Source organism: Polyodon spathula, chromosome 11 (assembly GCF_017654505.1).
Source record: "Polyodon spathula isolate WHYD16114869_AA chromosome 11, ASM1765450v1, whole genome shotgun sequence".
NCBI lineage: Eukaryota > Metazoa > Chordata > Actinopteri > Acipenseriformes > Polyodontidae > Polyodon > Polyodon spathula.
The window spans coordinates 25,565,061-25,577,866 of record NC_054544.1 but is presented as its reverse complement, the minus strand read 5'-3'; the positions used below and the strand labels follow the sequence as shown (position 1 = coordinate 25,577,866).

At 40.2% G+C, this 12,806-nt stretch overlaps 1 protein-coding gene across 3 annotated transcripts in view; it reads left to right on the top strand.

Annotated features, from left to right (window-relative positions):
• Positions 1–1,308: 1,308 nt before the first annotated feature.
• Positions 1,309–12,806, top strand: part of nhej1 (nonhomologous end-joining factor 1) — a 99,336-nt gene continuing 87,838 nt past the window's right edge. The window contains exons 1-5 of one of the 3 annotated variants that reach the window (XM_041263939.1): positions 1,309–1,349; positions 3,394–3,580; positions 3,833–4,048; positions 6,881–7,079; positions 8,063–8,121. In XM_041263939.1, the coding sequence (XP_041119873.1) occupies positions 3,395–3,580; positions 3,833–4,048; positions 6,881–7,079; positions 8,063–8,121 (660 nt within the window). In that variant the 5' untranslated portion in view covers positions 1,309–1,349; position 3,394. Of the gene's footprint in view, positions 1,350–2,020; positions 2,123–3,393; positions 3,581–3,832; positions 4,049–6,880; positions 7,080–8,062; positions 8,122–12,806 lie in introns of those variants that run through there. The other 2 variants (XM_041263938.1, XM_041263940.1) reach the window with 2 other exon arrangements.

Sequence of the window (12,806 nt, the reverse complement as noted above, 5' to 3'; positions counted from 1 at the left end):
ATTGAAGGGCACTATAGCGGTTAGGAAGTAGCACCATCTTTCACTTGTTCTCATTTCTTCTGATTTCTGAATAGTACCTGTAACAAAGATGTTGTATTGGTACTATGCAAAAGTTTTAAGCAGGTGTGAAAAAATGCTGTAAAGTAAGAATGCTTTCAAAAATAGACATGTTAATAGTTTATATTTATCAATTAACAAAAGAAAACAGAACAAAGTACAGAGAAGTCCTTGAGGAAATCCTGCTGCCCTCTGCAAGAAATCGGAAACTGGGAAGGAAGTTCTCCCTTTAGCATGACAACGACCCAAAGCACACAACCAAAGCTACACTGGAGTAGCTAAGGAACAAAAAGGTAAATCTCCTTGAGTAGCCCAGACCTAAATAAAATCGAAAATTTGTGGCATGATTTGAAGATTGCTCTTCATCAACTTGACAAAGAGCTTGACAGAGCTTGAACAATTTTGTAAAGAAGAATCGTCAAATATTGCCAAATCTAGGTGTGCAAAGTTGGTAGAGATCTATCCCAAAGACTCACAGCTGTAATTGCTGCCAAAGGTGTGTCCACCAAGTATTAACTTAGGGGGGTGGAGATCTTTCAGTTTTGTATATTTAATATATAACTTTTTTCCCCTTAACAGTGTTGAGTATGGTGTGTAGATAAGTGGAAAAAAAATCATCATTTACATGCATGAAACTGAGGCACTGACACAACAAAATGTGAAAAAAGTTCAAGGGGGTGTAGACTTTCTATAAGCACTATATATATATATATATATATATATATATATATATATATATATATATATATATATATATATATATAATTTTAGTTTGGGGTGAGTTAAGTGGTGGCATGTTCTGATCACTCATTTATAATTAAACTTAAAACAAAACCACAAATATTTGTGTATGTGCTTTAACATACCGCTCTGCTTTCACTGTGTTTTATATTGCTGTCCCTTTATTATGGTATTAAGTCAGACTGTCGCCCAGATATTTGCACTGTCTGGGGGTACAGCTGTTCTTCATTGTATCCCACAAAAATTGACTTCTGCAGCCTGCCAAATGACAGAAGAACTATTTCGTGCAGCACACATTTGTTTAAAATTGTTGCACTTTAAGAATATCTTGCTTATTATCGTTAGCTTATTATTCAAGACGGGGCGTTAATATATTTAGAAATATCAACATATATAATCCATAGCAGATGTAATAGCAGTGTTTATTCTGAGCAACAGTAACAAACCCGCCCCTAGTGGAGGCGAGCTATTGATGTTGTAATAGCGGTAGGTCCTTTTATTTGAGCTCATGTTTCCTGAAGGAATTGTAAATTTGCCGGAGCAGTAGCACAGTAAGTGGAGTAACATAATTTTGTTTGAAAAGGTATTTCAAAATATTTATCATGCTATGTGCAAGCGTTTTATTTCTAATACAAACAAATGTAGTGTTACATAGTTGTTTAAAATATTACAGTAAAGAATGACTATCCTGTACTGGCAATAATAAATAAACCAAGGTCGTGTTTGTTTATATTCGTTGCTTTAGGAAGTTTACAAAACACATACCTGGCTGTATGTTTGGATTTGTTATATTGTGTAAAATAAGGTTTCTTTTTGAAAATAAAAAGAGAAAAAAGTTTGACATTGCAGGTATTTTGTTTAGAAGAATAACTTCCTATGGTAAGCTCCTCTACACCGATACATAGTATTGTAATTTGCATGCTGTTCAATTTTAATTTGTATATATTGCGTTTTTTTGTTTTGTGTAAGGTTAGTTATTCCATGAATACCCTATAATAGCACACTATTCCATGAATACCCTATAATAGTACACTGTTCATCTGTAAGACGGTAATCTACACCTGTATTGTAAAGAGAGTAGCAAAAGAGCTGTTATTTAGGGCACTGCTGTGGAATATACTGCACTGTGGCTCTACCGTTTTGCTTTGCCCTGGTTAGAAATTCCACTGTGTAATCCTTTTATTTTATTTTTGTTTTTAACAATACAGCTTGCTGAACTGTTCTATCATATCACATTATGAATGAAAGTACATTCACATATGCCTGGAATGAGGAAGTTTGTTCAGTACTGGCATCTCTGATTTTCAGACAAGCTCAAAGCCAGGTAAAGCAAGATTTAGAGAGAAGTTATTGCAACTATTAGAAAAACACAACATAGAGCCTCTCAGAATTATGTCAAATATGATACACAGCATTTTGACCATGCCCATAACACTAAAATAAGTGGACAAACACTTTTGACGAAGTAACCAATTAAATTTCAGATACTTGACTGGGTTGTATTAAGGCCGTAGGTGAGTTTGAACTTGAACTCTGTTCTGATGCGGCTGATATTGCGGTCAAGTTGCATTTGTTTTTTTTTACGAGTGATCAAGACCAAATGCTAGAAGATTTTAGCTTCAAAATTGGTACACAGGTTCTGTAAGTCTGATTACGTGAATGCACTTTACCTCGCCCATATAAGCTGTGTGAGAGTTGTGTGCAACTATTCTGCAATAATCCTGGCAAAGCAGAAGGATGCTGGTGACTTCCCAGGGGGTGTAATCGTGGTGGCCTGTGCAACCTGCTCCTCTTTCAACACTGTGAGACCATTGTTCCAGGAGTTCTTCTCATGTGTACCATGAAGATTGTTAAACAATGTTTTATTAGGGTAGGCATTTCAGCAAGCACTAGGATTGGATTTAACCTGTGCTGCCAATCTAGATCATACAATTTAAATTACTTTAACAAACATTCCAGATAACACAAAACTAAAAATGGCTACATGTTCTATTGCTGCTACAAATATTAGCAGGCACTGTGGTCCAGTGGTTAAAGTCCAGGGGCTTGGAACCAACAGGTCACTGGTTCAAATCCCACCTCTGCCACTGACTGACTCACTGTGTGACCCTGAGTAAGTCACTTAACCTCCTTGTGCTCCATCCTGTGGATGAGATGTTAAATAAATGTCCTATTGTAAGTGACTGCATATAATGCACAGTTCACAGCCTACCTTGGTAAAGTGTTTTGTGATAGTGGCCCAATATGAAGGGCGCTATATAAAGATATTATTATATATTTTTTTCAAATTAAACATCACTGCTGGAAAAACCGTTACAGAAATAATTGATTTTCTGCTTTTACCCTACTCATCAAATGTATGCACGTCACCTTGCACGTCCTGTATGCTACGGCTAATATGATTTGACATGCATATCTTTGACAGTGGTTAAACACTTGGGGACCATTCAAAGCATTCCTGATGTTTAAACTCTAACATAATAACATCAACATGTAAAGTGGATGATGTCTGTTGCAGTGGGTTGGCTGTTCTTCCAGAACACTGCTCCACTGTTGACAGTCTGCTCTTCCTGAATGTCTGTGCTCTGTCTGTAGGATGGAGGTGTTTGGGGATTCAGTTGAGGCTCCTCTGGACCAGCCCTGGGTTCCTTTAGATATCGCAGACACCCCCTTCCTGGCCAAGGTCCACTTCGGGGACACGGCCTACCAGCTGCTGCTCTCGGACCTGCACTCTGTGTGGCACGAGGAGGCTGACGCCAAGACCATTGGGGAGCGGTCCCAGGTGAGGGACCACAGGGGGATGGAGGAGCCCAGGTGAAGGCCACGGGGGTGGGGGGGTGGAGGAGCCCGGGTAAGAGGCAAACTTGGTAGACCTTAATCTGGGATTCTTTGCTAGCACACTGTGTAGTGTGTACCGTTGCAATTGCTTGTTCTGTATAATTGTGTATATACATATCCATTAATATTTTCTTGTTAAGTTACCCTTTTCCTGTGTACAGTTGCAATGGTGCTTATGTGCATTCTCCCTTTCCAGGAGCTGAACAGACGCCTGAAAGCTCCGGTGTCGTCCTTCTTTCGTCAGCTGTGTGTCGTGGCTCGTCCAAAGCTAGAGGTGGGAGTGAGCGAGGACTCCAAGGCCGTGTTCTCCTACGAGCGCACCCCGGAGCGGCTGTCTCTGCGTGTGAAGAGCGAGCTGGCTGGAGTACCCTTCTACTGGGAGTTCCGCTGCACCCCCGCCACCGTCACAATAGTGAGCCACTGTCACAATAATGACATTTCAATGTCTTTAAATGTTGGGATGATTTCGCTGTATGTATTATTACAAAGTGGGGACTTGAGACATGAGAATAAAACATTTGATAGAAGACAGGAATAAAAGTGAAGAGATGAAAGGGTGTAGAGGTCATAGACAGTGTGAAGTCTTAGTTACTGTAGCTAACAACATTTCCACATTTCTCCGACATGCATTTCTCATGCCATCTATTCATTTTATACGTCTCAAATGTTAAGTTTTGAAAGAAACACATGTTCTAGTAAACATGAATTTTCATTTTAAAACCTGAGGTTGAAGAATACCTAGGCTTTTATTATTATAATTTTATCCTGTCTTACACTTCCTGAGTCGTTTCATCTGGGGAGTGAAATTGTTCCCGCCCTTCACTGGCTTCTTCCTGTCCATAACAATCAACTGGTTCCCCTAGTGCCTGACATGCTTTCAGCCAGAAGACACTGTTGAGGTGAAATGATCAAAGAAATGTAAGATTTGGTTATTTCAGACTGTCCTCAAAGCTGTTCTTTAAGTCCTGGGATTAGTCTGGTTGCTTTTATTTGGGCTGTCATGTCGCTTTGGTGTTGTAGGGGCCAGAACTGAACACAGTATTCCACATGCGGTCTCGCCAGTGCATTACACAGCCTCATTTAATGTACAGGAGTGGCATTACAAATCTGAAATTAAAAACAGAGGGTCCATGTTTATTCTGTCAGTTTTACAAAAACTCAAACTCTCAGAAGACTCATTCTTTGGGTCTCCTTGTCAGTATCAAGTCTGATTGCTGCTAGATGAAGCCATGCTGTATTACAGGGCTTCACCTTTAGAATTCTGCAGTCTGGAGCTGTAGTTAAGAGACTTTGTGTTCCCTCTGACAAAGAGAATATAAGTGGACTGGCATTATGGGGGAAATGGAAACCATGACCAGGCCTTATAGCCTGTTCTGCAGTAAGGCCACCTAATAACAAGGATGCACTGTTTATTTTTGTACTTTTTTGTTCTTTGTTTGAAGTTTGTACTACAGAAATATTTACAGTGCAATAAGTTAAGTTTCAGTGCTGACCCACCGTTCCCATTCTTTGTTTTACTAGATTACCGTTTATTGTACAGCCAAGAAGTGGCTGTTGTACTGCTGTTTTACCACAAGAGGGGGCAAGAGCACTTTTAATACTGAAGAGTGGGTTTCCTGAAATCAGTGCTTTTTTCTTAGTGCAGGGGAAAAATGAATTGTAAACTTTGATCTTGTTATTGTACTTGCACAGATTTCAAGCCACCTGGATAAAACATATTTGCAGAGTTCTGTAGGTTATTCTAGGACTGAGTTGAAAACCTAATGCTACATTTAACTGCCTCAGATTTCTTGATGCTTTGGAAGATGTGGAATCTTCCTGCCATTTGCTTTCATTGGAATTCCAAATCCTGTCACTCTATGATAACACAACATAGTACAGTTTGGATAAACAAACATCACAGAGGCTCCCATTCACAGCACAGCCTGTTACAGAATGACTGATTTCTTTGAATTCAGACTCCTGATCAGCATATGGCACAAGAGAAGTCAAGAGAACTGCTTGGCTGTAAATTCAAAATTACAACCATTAAAAACATGAAAACTAGTGTCATCACAGTTACATAAGCACTGCTCAAGATGTGTGTAGAATCTTTGTGTGATGGACAGACAGACCTAGGAAGTGCAAGTGTAACAGACTACAAATATTGCTTTCATTAACCTAGGATTGAACCAGTTACATATTTTTTAATTGAAATGTATGATTGCTATAACATGCATCTTTTGAAAACTGTGCATGTGAGTTCTACGTAACGAATGAAAGTCAAGCTAATTGCCTCTTTACAGTAGTTTGAGAGGGTCTGTCAGTTCTGCAGGCATGCACATGCGATCACACGGTGTCTGCTCAGTAGTGTGCTGAGTAGAAACAGTCACTTAGTTTTGCCTCCCTAACCTGCGGGAGTCCCTTTGCACAGGCAGGACATGAACCTGTGTTTTGCTGATCATGTGATTTGCCTTGCACACAGCTAAGAGCACTTTAAACAGCTGTTATGACATACTGTAATCTGCAGAGGGTCTTGTAATGTGCCACTGCTCCATGCTTTGGCCAGACTCTTGCCTGCCCAGTTTCAACTTGCACTCAGTCCTAGAATCTTAGTGGCTGGGCTCCGTATGCTTCCCAGCAGTGTGCCACAGGAATGAACTGAGTGTGACTTACAGTATTCTGTTGTGAAACTTGGTTATAATAAGGGATTGCCTGACAGTAGGAGAGCAGTCCATGGCAGTGTCTGAAATAACCGCTTGGCTGGCAGTCCTGAATATTATTATTGTACCGCAGAGATCGAAATAACTGCACAGTTTGGCAGCAGGAATTGCCAAAGAATTGAACAAGACTTCTGCAGTGTAGCAGCAAGCATAGTATTTGAGAATCTGACAGTGCTGAGGCTTAAATGTACTGGAAGACGCTGCTTGGTTTTATAGCAGAAATCTATACTGTTCTGTATTCATCACTTACCCTCTGACTGACAGATCGGCTACTTCTATGATCTGCTTTCCACATACTCGTACAGTAGGCTCTTGTCCCCAGATGTTGTTGTAATTAGAAAACAAAGAAAAAACTGTTAGAGTTTAAACATGTTTATGAAGCTGAATCTAATACTGTAAGCAGAGATTGTTAATAATGGCTATAGTCCACTGAGAACTAGGCTGAAACACCACATTTCTACCTGAAGCTAATTGGCCTTGTCCATTCTTAAACTTCCTGCTGACCCCAGTTAGAAGTCATAGGTTGTACTGCTGTGTTGCAGGTGTGTCGGCACCTAGTGCACCCTCTTCTGACGATGTGCCAGGTACTGCAGCGGCAGACCCAGGATCTGATGGGCTTGCTGGGGAGGAAGGATGCTGAGATTCAGGATTACCAGGAGAACGGGGCCACGCTAAGTCGAGGTGGGGCTGGAGATTGTTCGCGCGCACACACACAGCTGATCCCATCACTACTCCTTTCAGGTGCTTCCCTTCATTATAGGGATTGTTGCTAACAACATAGTTCCATAAATCATGCTTGTTGAGCACTTGCATTCATTATATACTGTGGTTCACAAATGTGCAGTTTTGAAAGAAACACATGCTCTAGTAAACATGTATTTTTGATTTAAAACATTAAATATGATACAGCACTTGGTTAAAGAAAGCAGTCGAAACAAACCCATTTCTCCTCGTTGCGCTGCAGCAGACCCAGCTGGCCAGGTCCCTGTGAGTTCAGGCGGACACCTGCAGGTCATGTGAAGTTCACTAAGCAGGCTGAGATATCTCAATCCAGATTCATTGTCTTGTTTAATTTGAGAACCCTTTTTAATGTAGCTTTCTTTTTGCAAGCCATGCTTTCAGTGTTGAACTGCTTGGTCATACGTGGATAAATTGCCCTCATTTCTTCACGTAAAAATGACCCAGGAGGTGCAAGTGTGAAAAAATGACCTGAAAAAAAGGCATAGAAACTGAGAACTTCCTTTAACAGTTTTAAACAAATACATGTGAGATCGATGGAACTAATGGAAGTAAAAGTCAGGTAAGATTTATGGAATTTCTTGTCAGCTGATATGGCACATTCTATACATGGTTTTCTTCTGTACCATGTCACCCTTTTATAATTATATCTATCTAGAGCACCGCTCATCCAGTTGTAAGAGACCTTCTATAAGAAAGTCACTGAGGCATCTGTCCAGCTGTATGTATGTGTAACAGGCTGGGCATGAACCAGCAACCATGCAAGCCACAAGGAAACTGTGCATGTGTGAGACAAAGGCTTCTTGCTGGATTGTACACCTATGTTTATAGTAGATTGTTAAAATAGACCTTGCCATAGCTATTCAGTTTACCTCAAACAACTTTTTAAGGCCGTTTGCATGCTTTTCTCCTTTCTGACAAATTTTACTATGTGTTAAAATTGTCTATCTTTCTTGATGTTTATTCCTGCTTGGCTTTTTTTCCAGGTCGTTTGGAAACGGCTGTGTTCAGGGAGCAGGACTTCAAGAAGCTGTTTCTGTCTGAGGTATGCAAGGCACAGTACAGTATGCTAGGGGACGAGACAGTGGAGCAAGGAGGATTGAAGGAGGCTTCTATTACCATATGCAAGGCACAGTGGTCTTCTCGGGTCTACCCGGACCTGAGGCCCGACCCGTACTGAATGGGTTTCCGGATGCAAAATTGTCACTCAACACGCGGGTCAGGTTGGGTCCAATTTAGTTTACTCAGTAATACTCAAACTGTTGATTACTATTAAAGAGGCTCTCTTTGGTACTAAAAATCATTGTTTAGAATTTCTGTTGCGTGGATTGGCTTCCCCCAGTAGCTCATGACACGGCTTGCAGAGAGCAGCAGCAGACACGTGACCCATGTTGAAGGGGTTTCTTTTAGATCATTCTTAAAAGTCGGAGTAATGGATTTGTTTATGAAGGACGTGAAACAAAAGTGAATTGCATGAATAAAAGCTCACAGAAAATTGCAAGTCTGCAGTGTGGGAATCATTTGTTGTTATTGTGGACAAAGAAGGAAAACAAGTTTTAAGAAATACTAATTTTACATCTCATTTCCATTTGCTCTTGTTAAGTGTGTAATAATATCACACATTATGAGATCGTACTTCAGTTCATTTGATTTTCAGATAATGTATTTACCTTTGTATCTTTTTCACAAACATATTATATGCTTAATTTTACAGTCCTTTGTGTAGGTTCATGATGGAATAAGCACTGTCAGTAGTCCAGACCGATTTCCAGGTTGACTGAAATAAAACACTGCTTTAATACTGTATCTGGTCAGTGCATATACTACGCTGGGGAAAGGAAAAACATTCCACTGTTTTATCGGGCAGGTCGGATCCGTTTCTAATAACAGGAATTTTACATCGGGTTGGGTCAGGTTGATTAATTTGGACCTGTGAAGAACTCTAATGCACAGTACAGTATGCTAGGGGATGAGACAGTCGAGCAAGGAGGATTTGAAAGAGACTACTATTACCATACGCAATGGGGTATTCAGCGCATGGAATGTGCTCAGTGGCTGTGGTACTACTGTTAAAATGATGGTGTGTTGGAAGGGTCCCTGTGTCTCGCTTGGTTAAAGTACAGGTTTTGTGTGTTGGGAGTAGTGCATTGGCTCTGGCACTCCTCCCGCTGGTTAAGCAGTCAAAGCAAACCCTTTTCTCCTTGTTGCGCTGCAGCAGACCCTGCTGGCCAGGCCCCTGTGAGTTCAGGCGGACACCTGCAGGTCATGTGAAGTTCACTAAGCAGGCTAGGTTATCTCAATCCAGATTCATTGTCTTGTTTAATTTGAGAACCCTTTTTAGCGTGGCCTTTTTGTGAAAGTTGCATCTTCATACAGATTGTCATGGTTTGCACAGTAGTATCACATCTTTTAGGTTGGTTGTATTCTCATATTATTATTATTATTATTATTATTATTATTATTATTATTAGTAGAAGTAGTCGTAGTAGTAGTAGACATCTTTCCAAGGCTACTTACAGGTGTTAAAGGGCAGTTCAGGGTCACAATGCAAAAGCAATATTTAAATGCAGTGCCGTTTACAGTGGGTGCAAATAATACTACTAGAATACAGTATGAGATAAGAAGTAACAAGTTTAGGATTAAGACAACTTGTATCTACAGTGACACAACAGTAGTGCAAATCCAGAGCATAGTAGACTACATTTAAAAACACTAATTTAATGACATAGGAAGTGAAACGGAAGCAGACTTCCTGATTTTAAGGAAATTATCCCATCCAGATCCCAGTTGAAAAGGAGGTGATGATAAAACTGGCTGCAGCAGTGAGCAAGCAGAGCAGCACTTAGATATGATGCCAGTCCATCCAGTAGATCTGTTGTACTTTTGAATGATGTCACTTCAGTGTTTGTAACCACTGTGTTGATACCATGGCCAGCAGTTTCATTAACCCAAGGTGAAACCATTTCAAGGATCAGTGCAATCTGACTCAGACAAATTTCTGTTGTAAACAATAAAGCAATTGGGGCCAAGATGTCTGACTCATTGTGCAGTTTCTTAACCTTCTCTATCTTTATACACTAGCAGAAAATATGAACTTTGTTTTAAACCCTAGGGTGTGGATTAAACACAAGCCCTATCTATTATAAAGTATAGCTATGGCACCGCCATAAACTTTAAATATAATTCAGGACTGGGTCTCGATTACAGTACCACAGTTCTTAGCTATTGTGAGCACTCATTTTATAGGTGACAAGTTCCGGAAACTAGTTTCTAAAAATTACCAGAAAGAGCTATGCTGATCGGTACTGCCATTTTGTGAAAGCCGATAGAATTGATTTTGAAATCTTTGTGTACAACATGTATTAGTTGTATGACGACGTAAGGGTTGATTGATTTGGGGGATTTATGGGAATCGTTCACAATAGTGTGCAGGTACTAAAGGCATTTGGAGAACTGTTGCTGGCATAATAAATCAAATATTGTTTCCAAAGAGTTTGAAGGGTGAGCAGCACTGTGCCCCAAAGAGGAATGCCACACATGGTAAAGAGCTGACCGAGTGAGCAGGGTACAGATACAAGATACCAAGAGATGGGCAGGGACAGCTCAGCAACCAAGCAGTTACTTTCACCACAGGAGTCTACTTTAGGTTCCCACTGCTTATTAACTATTAATGGGCTTGACAGGCTGTAGCACAGTTCTTGCTGTTCAGCTGCATGCTAGACAGAGCCGCCCTCTATCGTATGCTAACAGCTGAATGATATAATATACTGTTATAGGACACTGAATGTCTGTGTGAGGGAATATCGGCACAGTTTGACATGAAAGTCAAGGCTGAAAGCTGCTACGAGTGTCGCTGTAACCCATACGCAGACATTTCCAGTTGTGCTTTAATGTTAATATACAAGTTAAAACATCCAGCTACATTTTTCTATTTATGACAAACCATTGTGATTGTCATTGTAAAGAAGGAAAGGATTGATAAAGAGAATATCGTGAAGTGGCTGAGAGAAGCTTGCCTGATTTTGCAGTTGAATCTTGAGATACTTATATAGAGAATAAAGCAAGGGAGAAACTCTGTATGGTAGTTGATGTCATGAATGGGGCTTCTTTGTGAAGTGGAAAGGCACAACATGCACTCTGATTGGCTGACAGATCCTCAGCAGTCTGTTATACAGCTTTAGTTTGCACCAGATTTGAAGCCAGTATCTCAGTGTTTGGTCTGTATCTTCTCAAATGAAACATTGTATATGGTGTGTTGGGGCTACTTCCAGTAAGTGTGGCATTGCAACTCGTAGTCCACAACATGACTCTTCATATGATTATGAATGAGGTATTCTGTAATTGATACATTGGTTCTTGTTTTTTGGGCTTTGGCTTGTATCAGAATTGGCCATCGTTTAATGATGATTTTGTCTACAGTTATTATGCTTCATACAAAATAGCTGATAAGGATCATTACATGTACTGTGATCCATATCAGATTGGGACCTGCAGGCATCAGTACTTCTCGTGACTCTGTGTGTTGAAATTACACAGGATCCCATCATTTACAAATACAATTGGAAATGATTTGGAAACAGGCAATAAGGACTTCAGTTCAAATGCTCTGAGTGAAGTTTTTGAGTTCATGAGTGGGGAAAAAGGCATATTACTTTTTTTGTTCTAATTTAGCAGCAAAGTTGCCTATTTTGCAAAACTAGCTGCATTTTTTTTTTTTTTTTTTTTTGTCAACAAAATAGGCAGCAAAATTGCTTGTTTTCCAAAATAGGCAACGGGTTTGCAGCCATGTGCGACCTTCCTGGATCTAGACGAGGGCCCAGATGTTGAGGTTGCTGTCCGCAAGGCTGTCATTCAAGAAAACGGTGGTCAGGGTGGCAATCCATGCAGCTGTGTTTACTGTGACCAGAACAAGTGATGCTGCAGGAGCGCTCCAGGGCTGTGTGGCAGGCAGTAGAAACTCGCAATCAAAAGAAATACAGGAATGAATCAAACAAAGTTACCCACGAGGAGGGGCCTCTTCAGTGTACTGTGTCTCCCACTGTACCCAATGAGGATATGACTAACATTGCTAAAAATAAAAGCTGTAGCAAAGAGCTGAGGCACGACGCAAGCCCATTCATGTTTTGCTGGTCATGTTTTTCTGTCCAGATTTGTACTTGTTTTATAACGCAACTAGGGTTGCCACATGTCCAGGTTTGAACTGGACAGTCCAGGAATTGGCATCTGTGTCTGGGTGGTAGGAATGTCTGAAATTAAACACCACCACCATAAAACACTTTTAATATTTCTTTGACATTTATTAGTTGCTTAAATGATTTGTATTACCTTATTAGAAATGTACTGTTTAGTACTGATCTGTGCATTCTACTTGTCCCTTGTACAGTAATCCTTTGCCAACTTCTTGACAACCCCCGAAGTTTGCAAAACCACGGTTGGTAAATACTAGATCTTATGGGAAATGGAGGGTTAGGTTCTCCACGGCTGCGGTTACACTTATCAAAGCCTATGTAAGTTGCATTTTCCTTCACTAAACACACATGAAAAACACAATAACATAAAAACAATGCAAATACTATAACATACTGGGTAATGTAACATGTAAAAAGTAATAAAAATATAACAATAAAAAGTAATGTTTTATTTACCTTGAATTCTTAGAGTTGAAGTCCTGGTGACAATTACGCTAAGTTAACACAGAGCAACGAGACCGCATGTGCATACTACTATGAC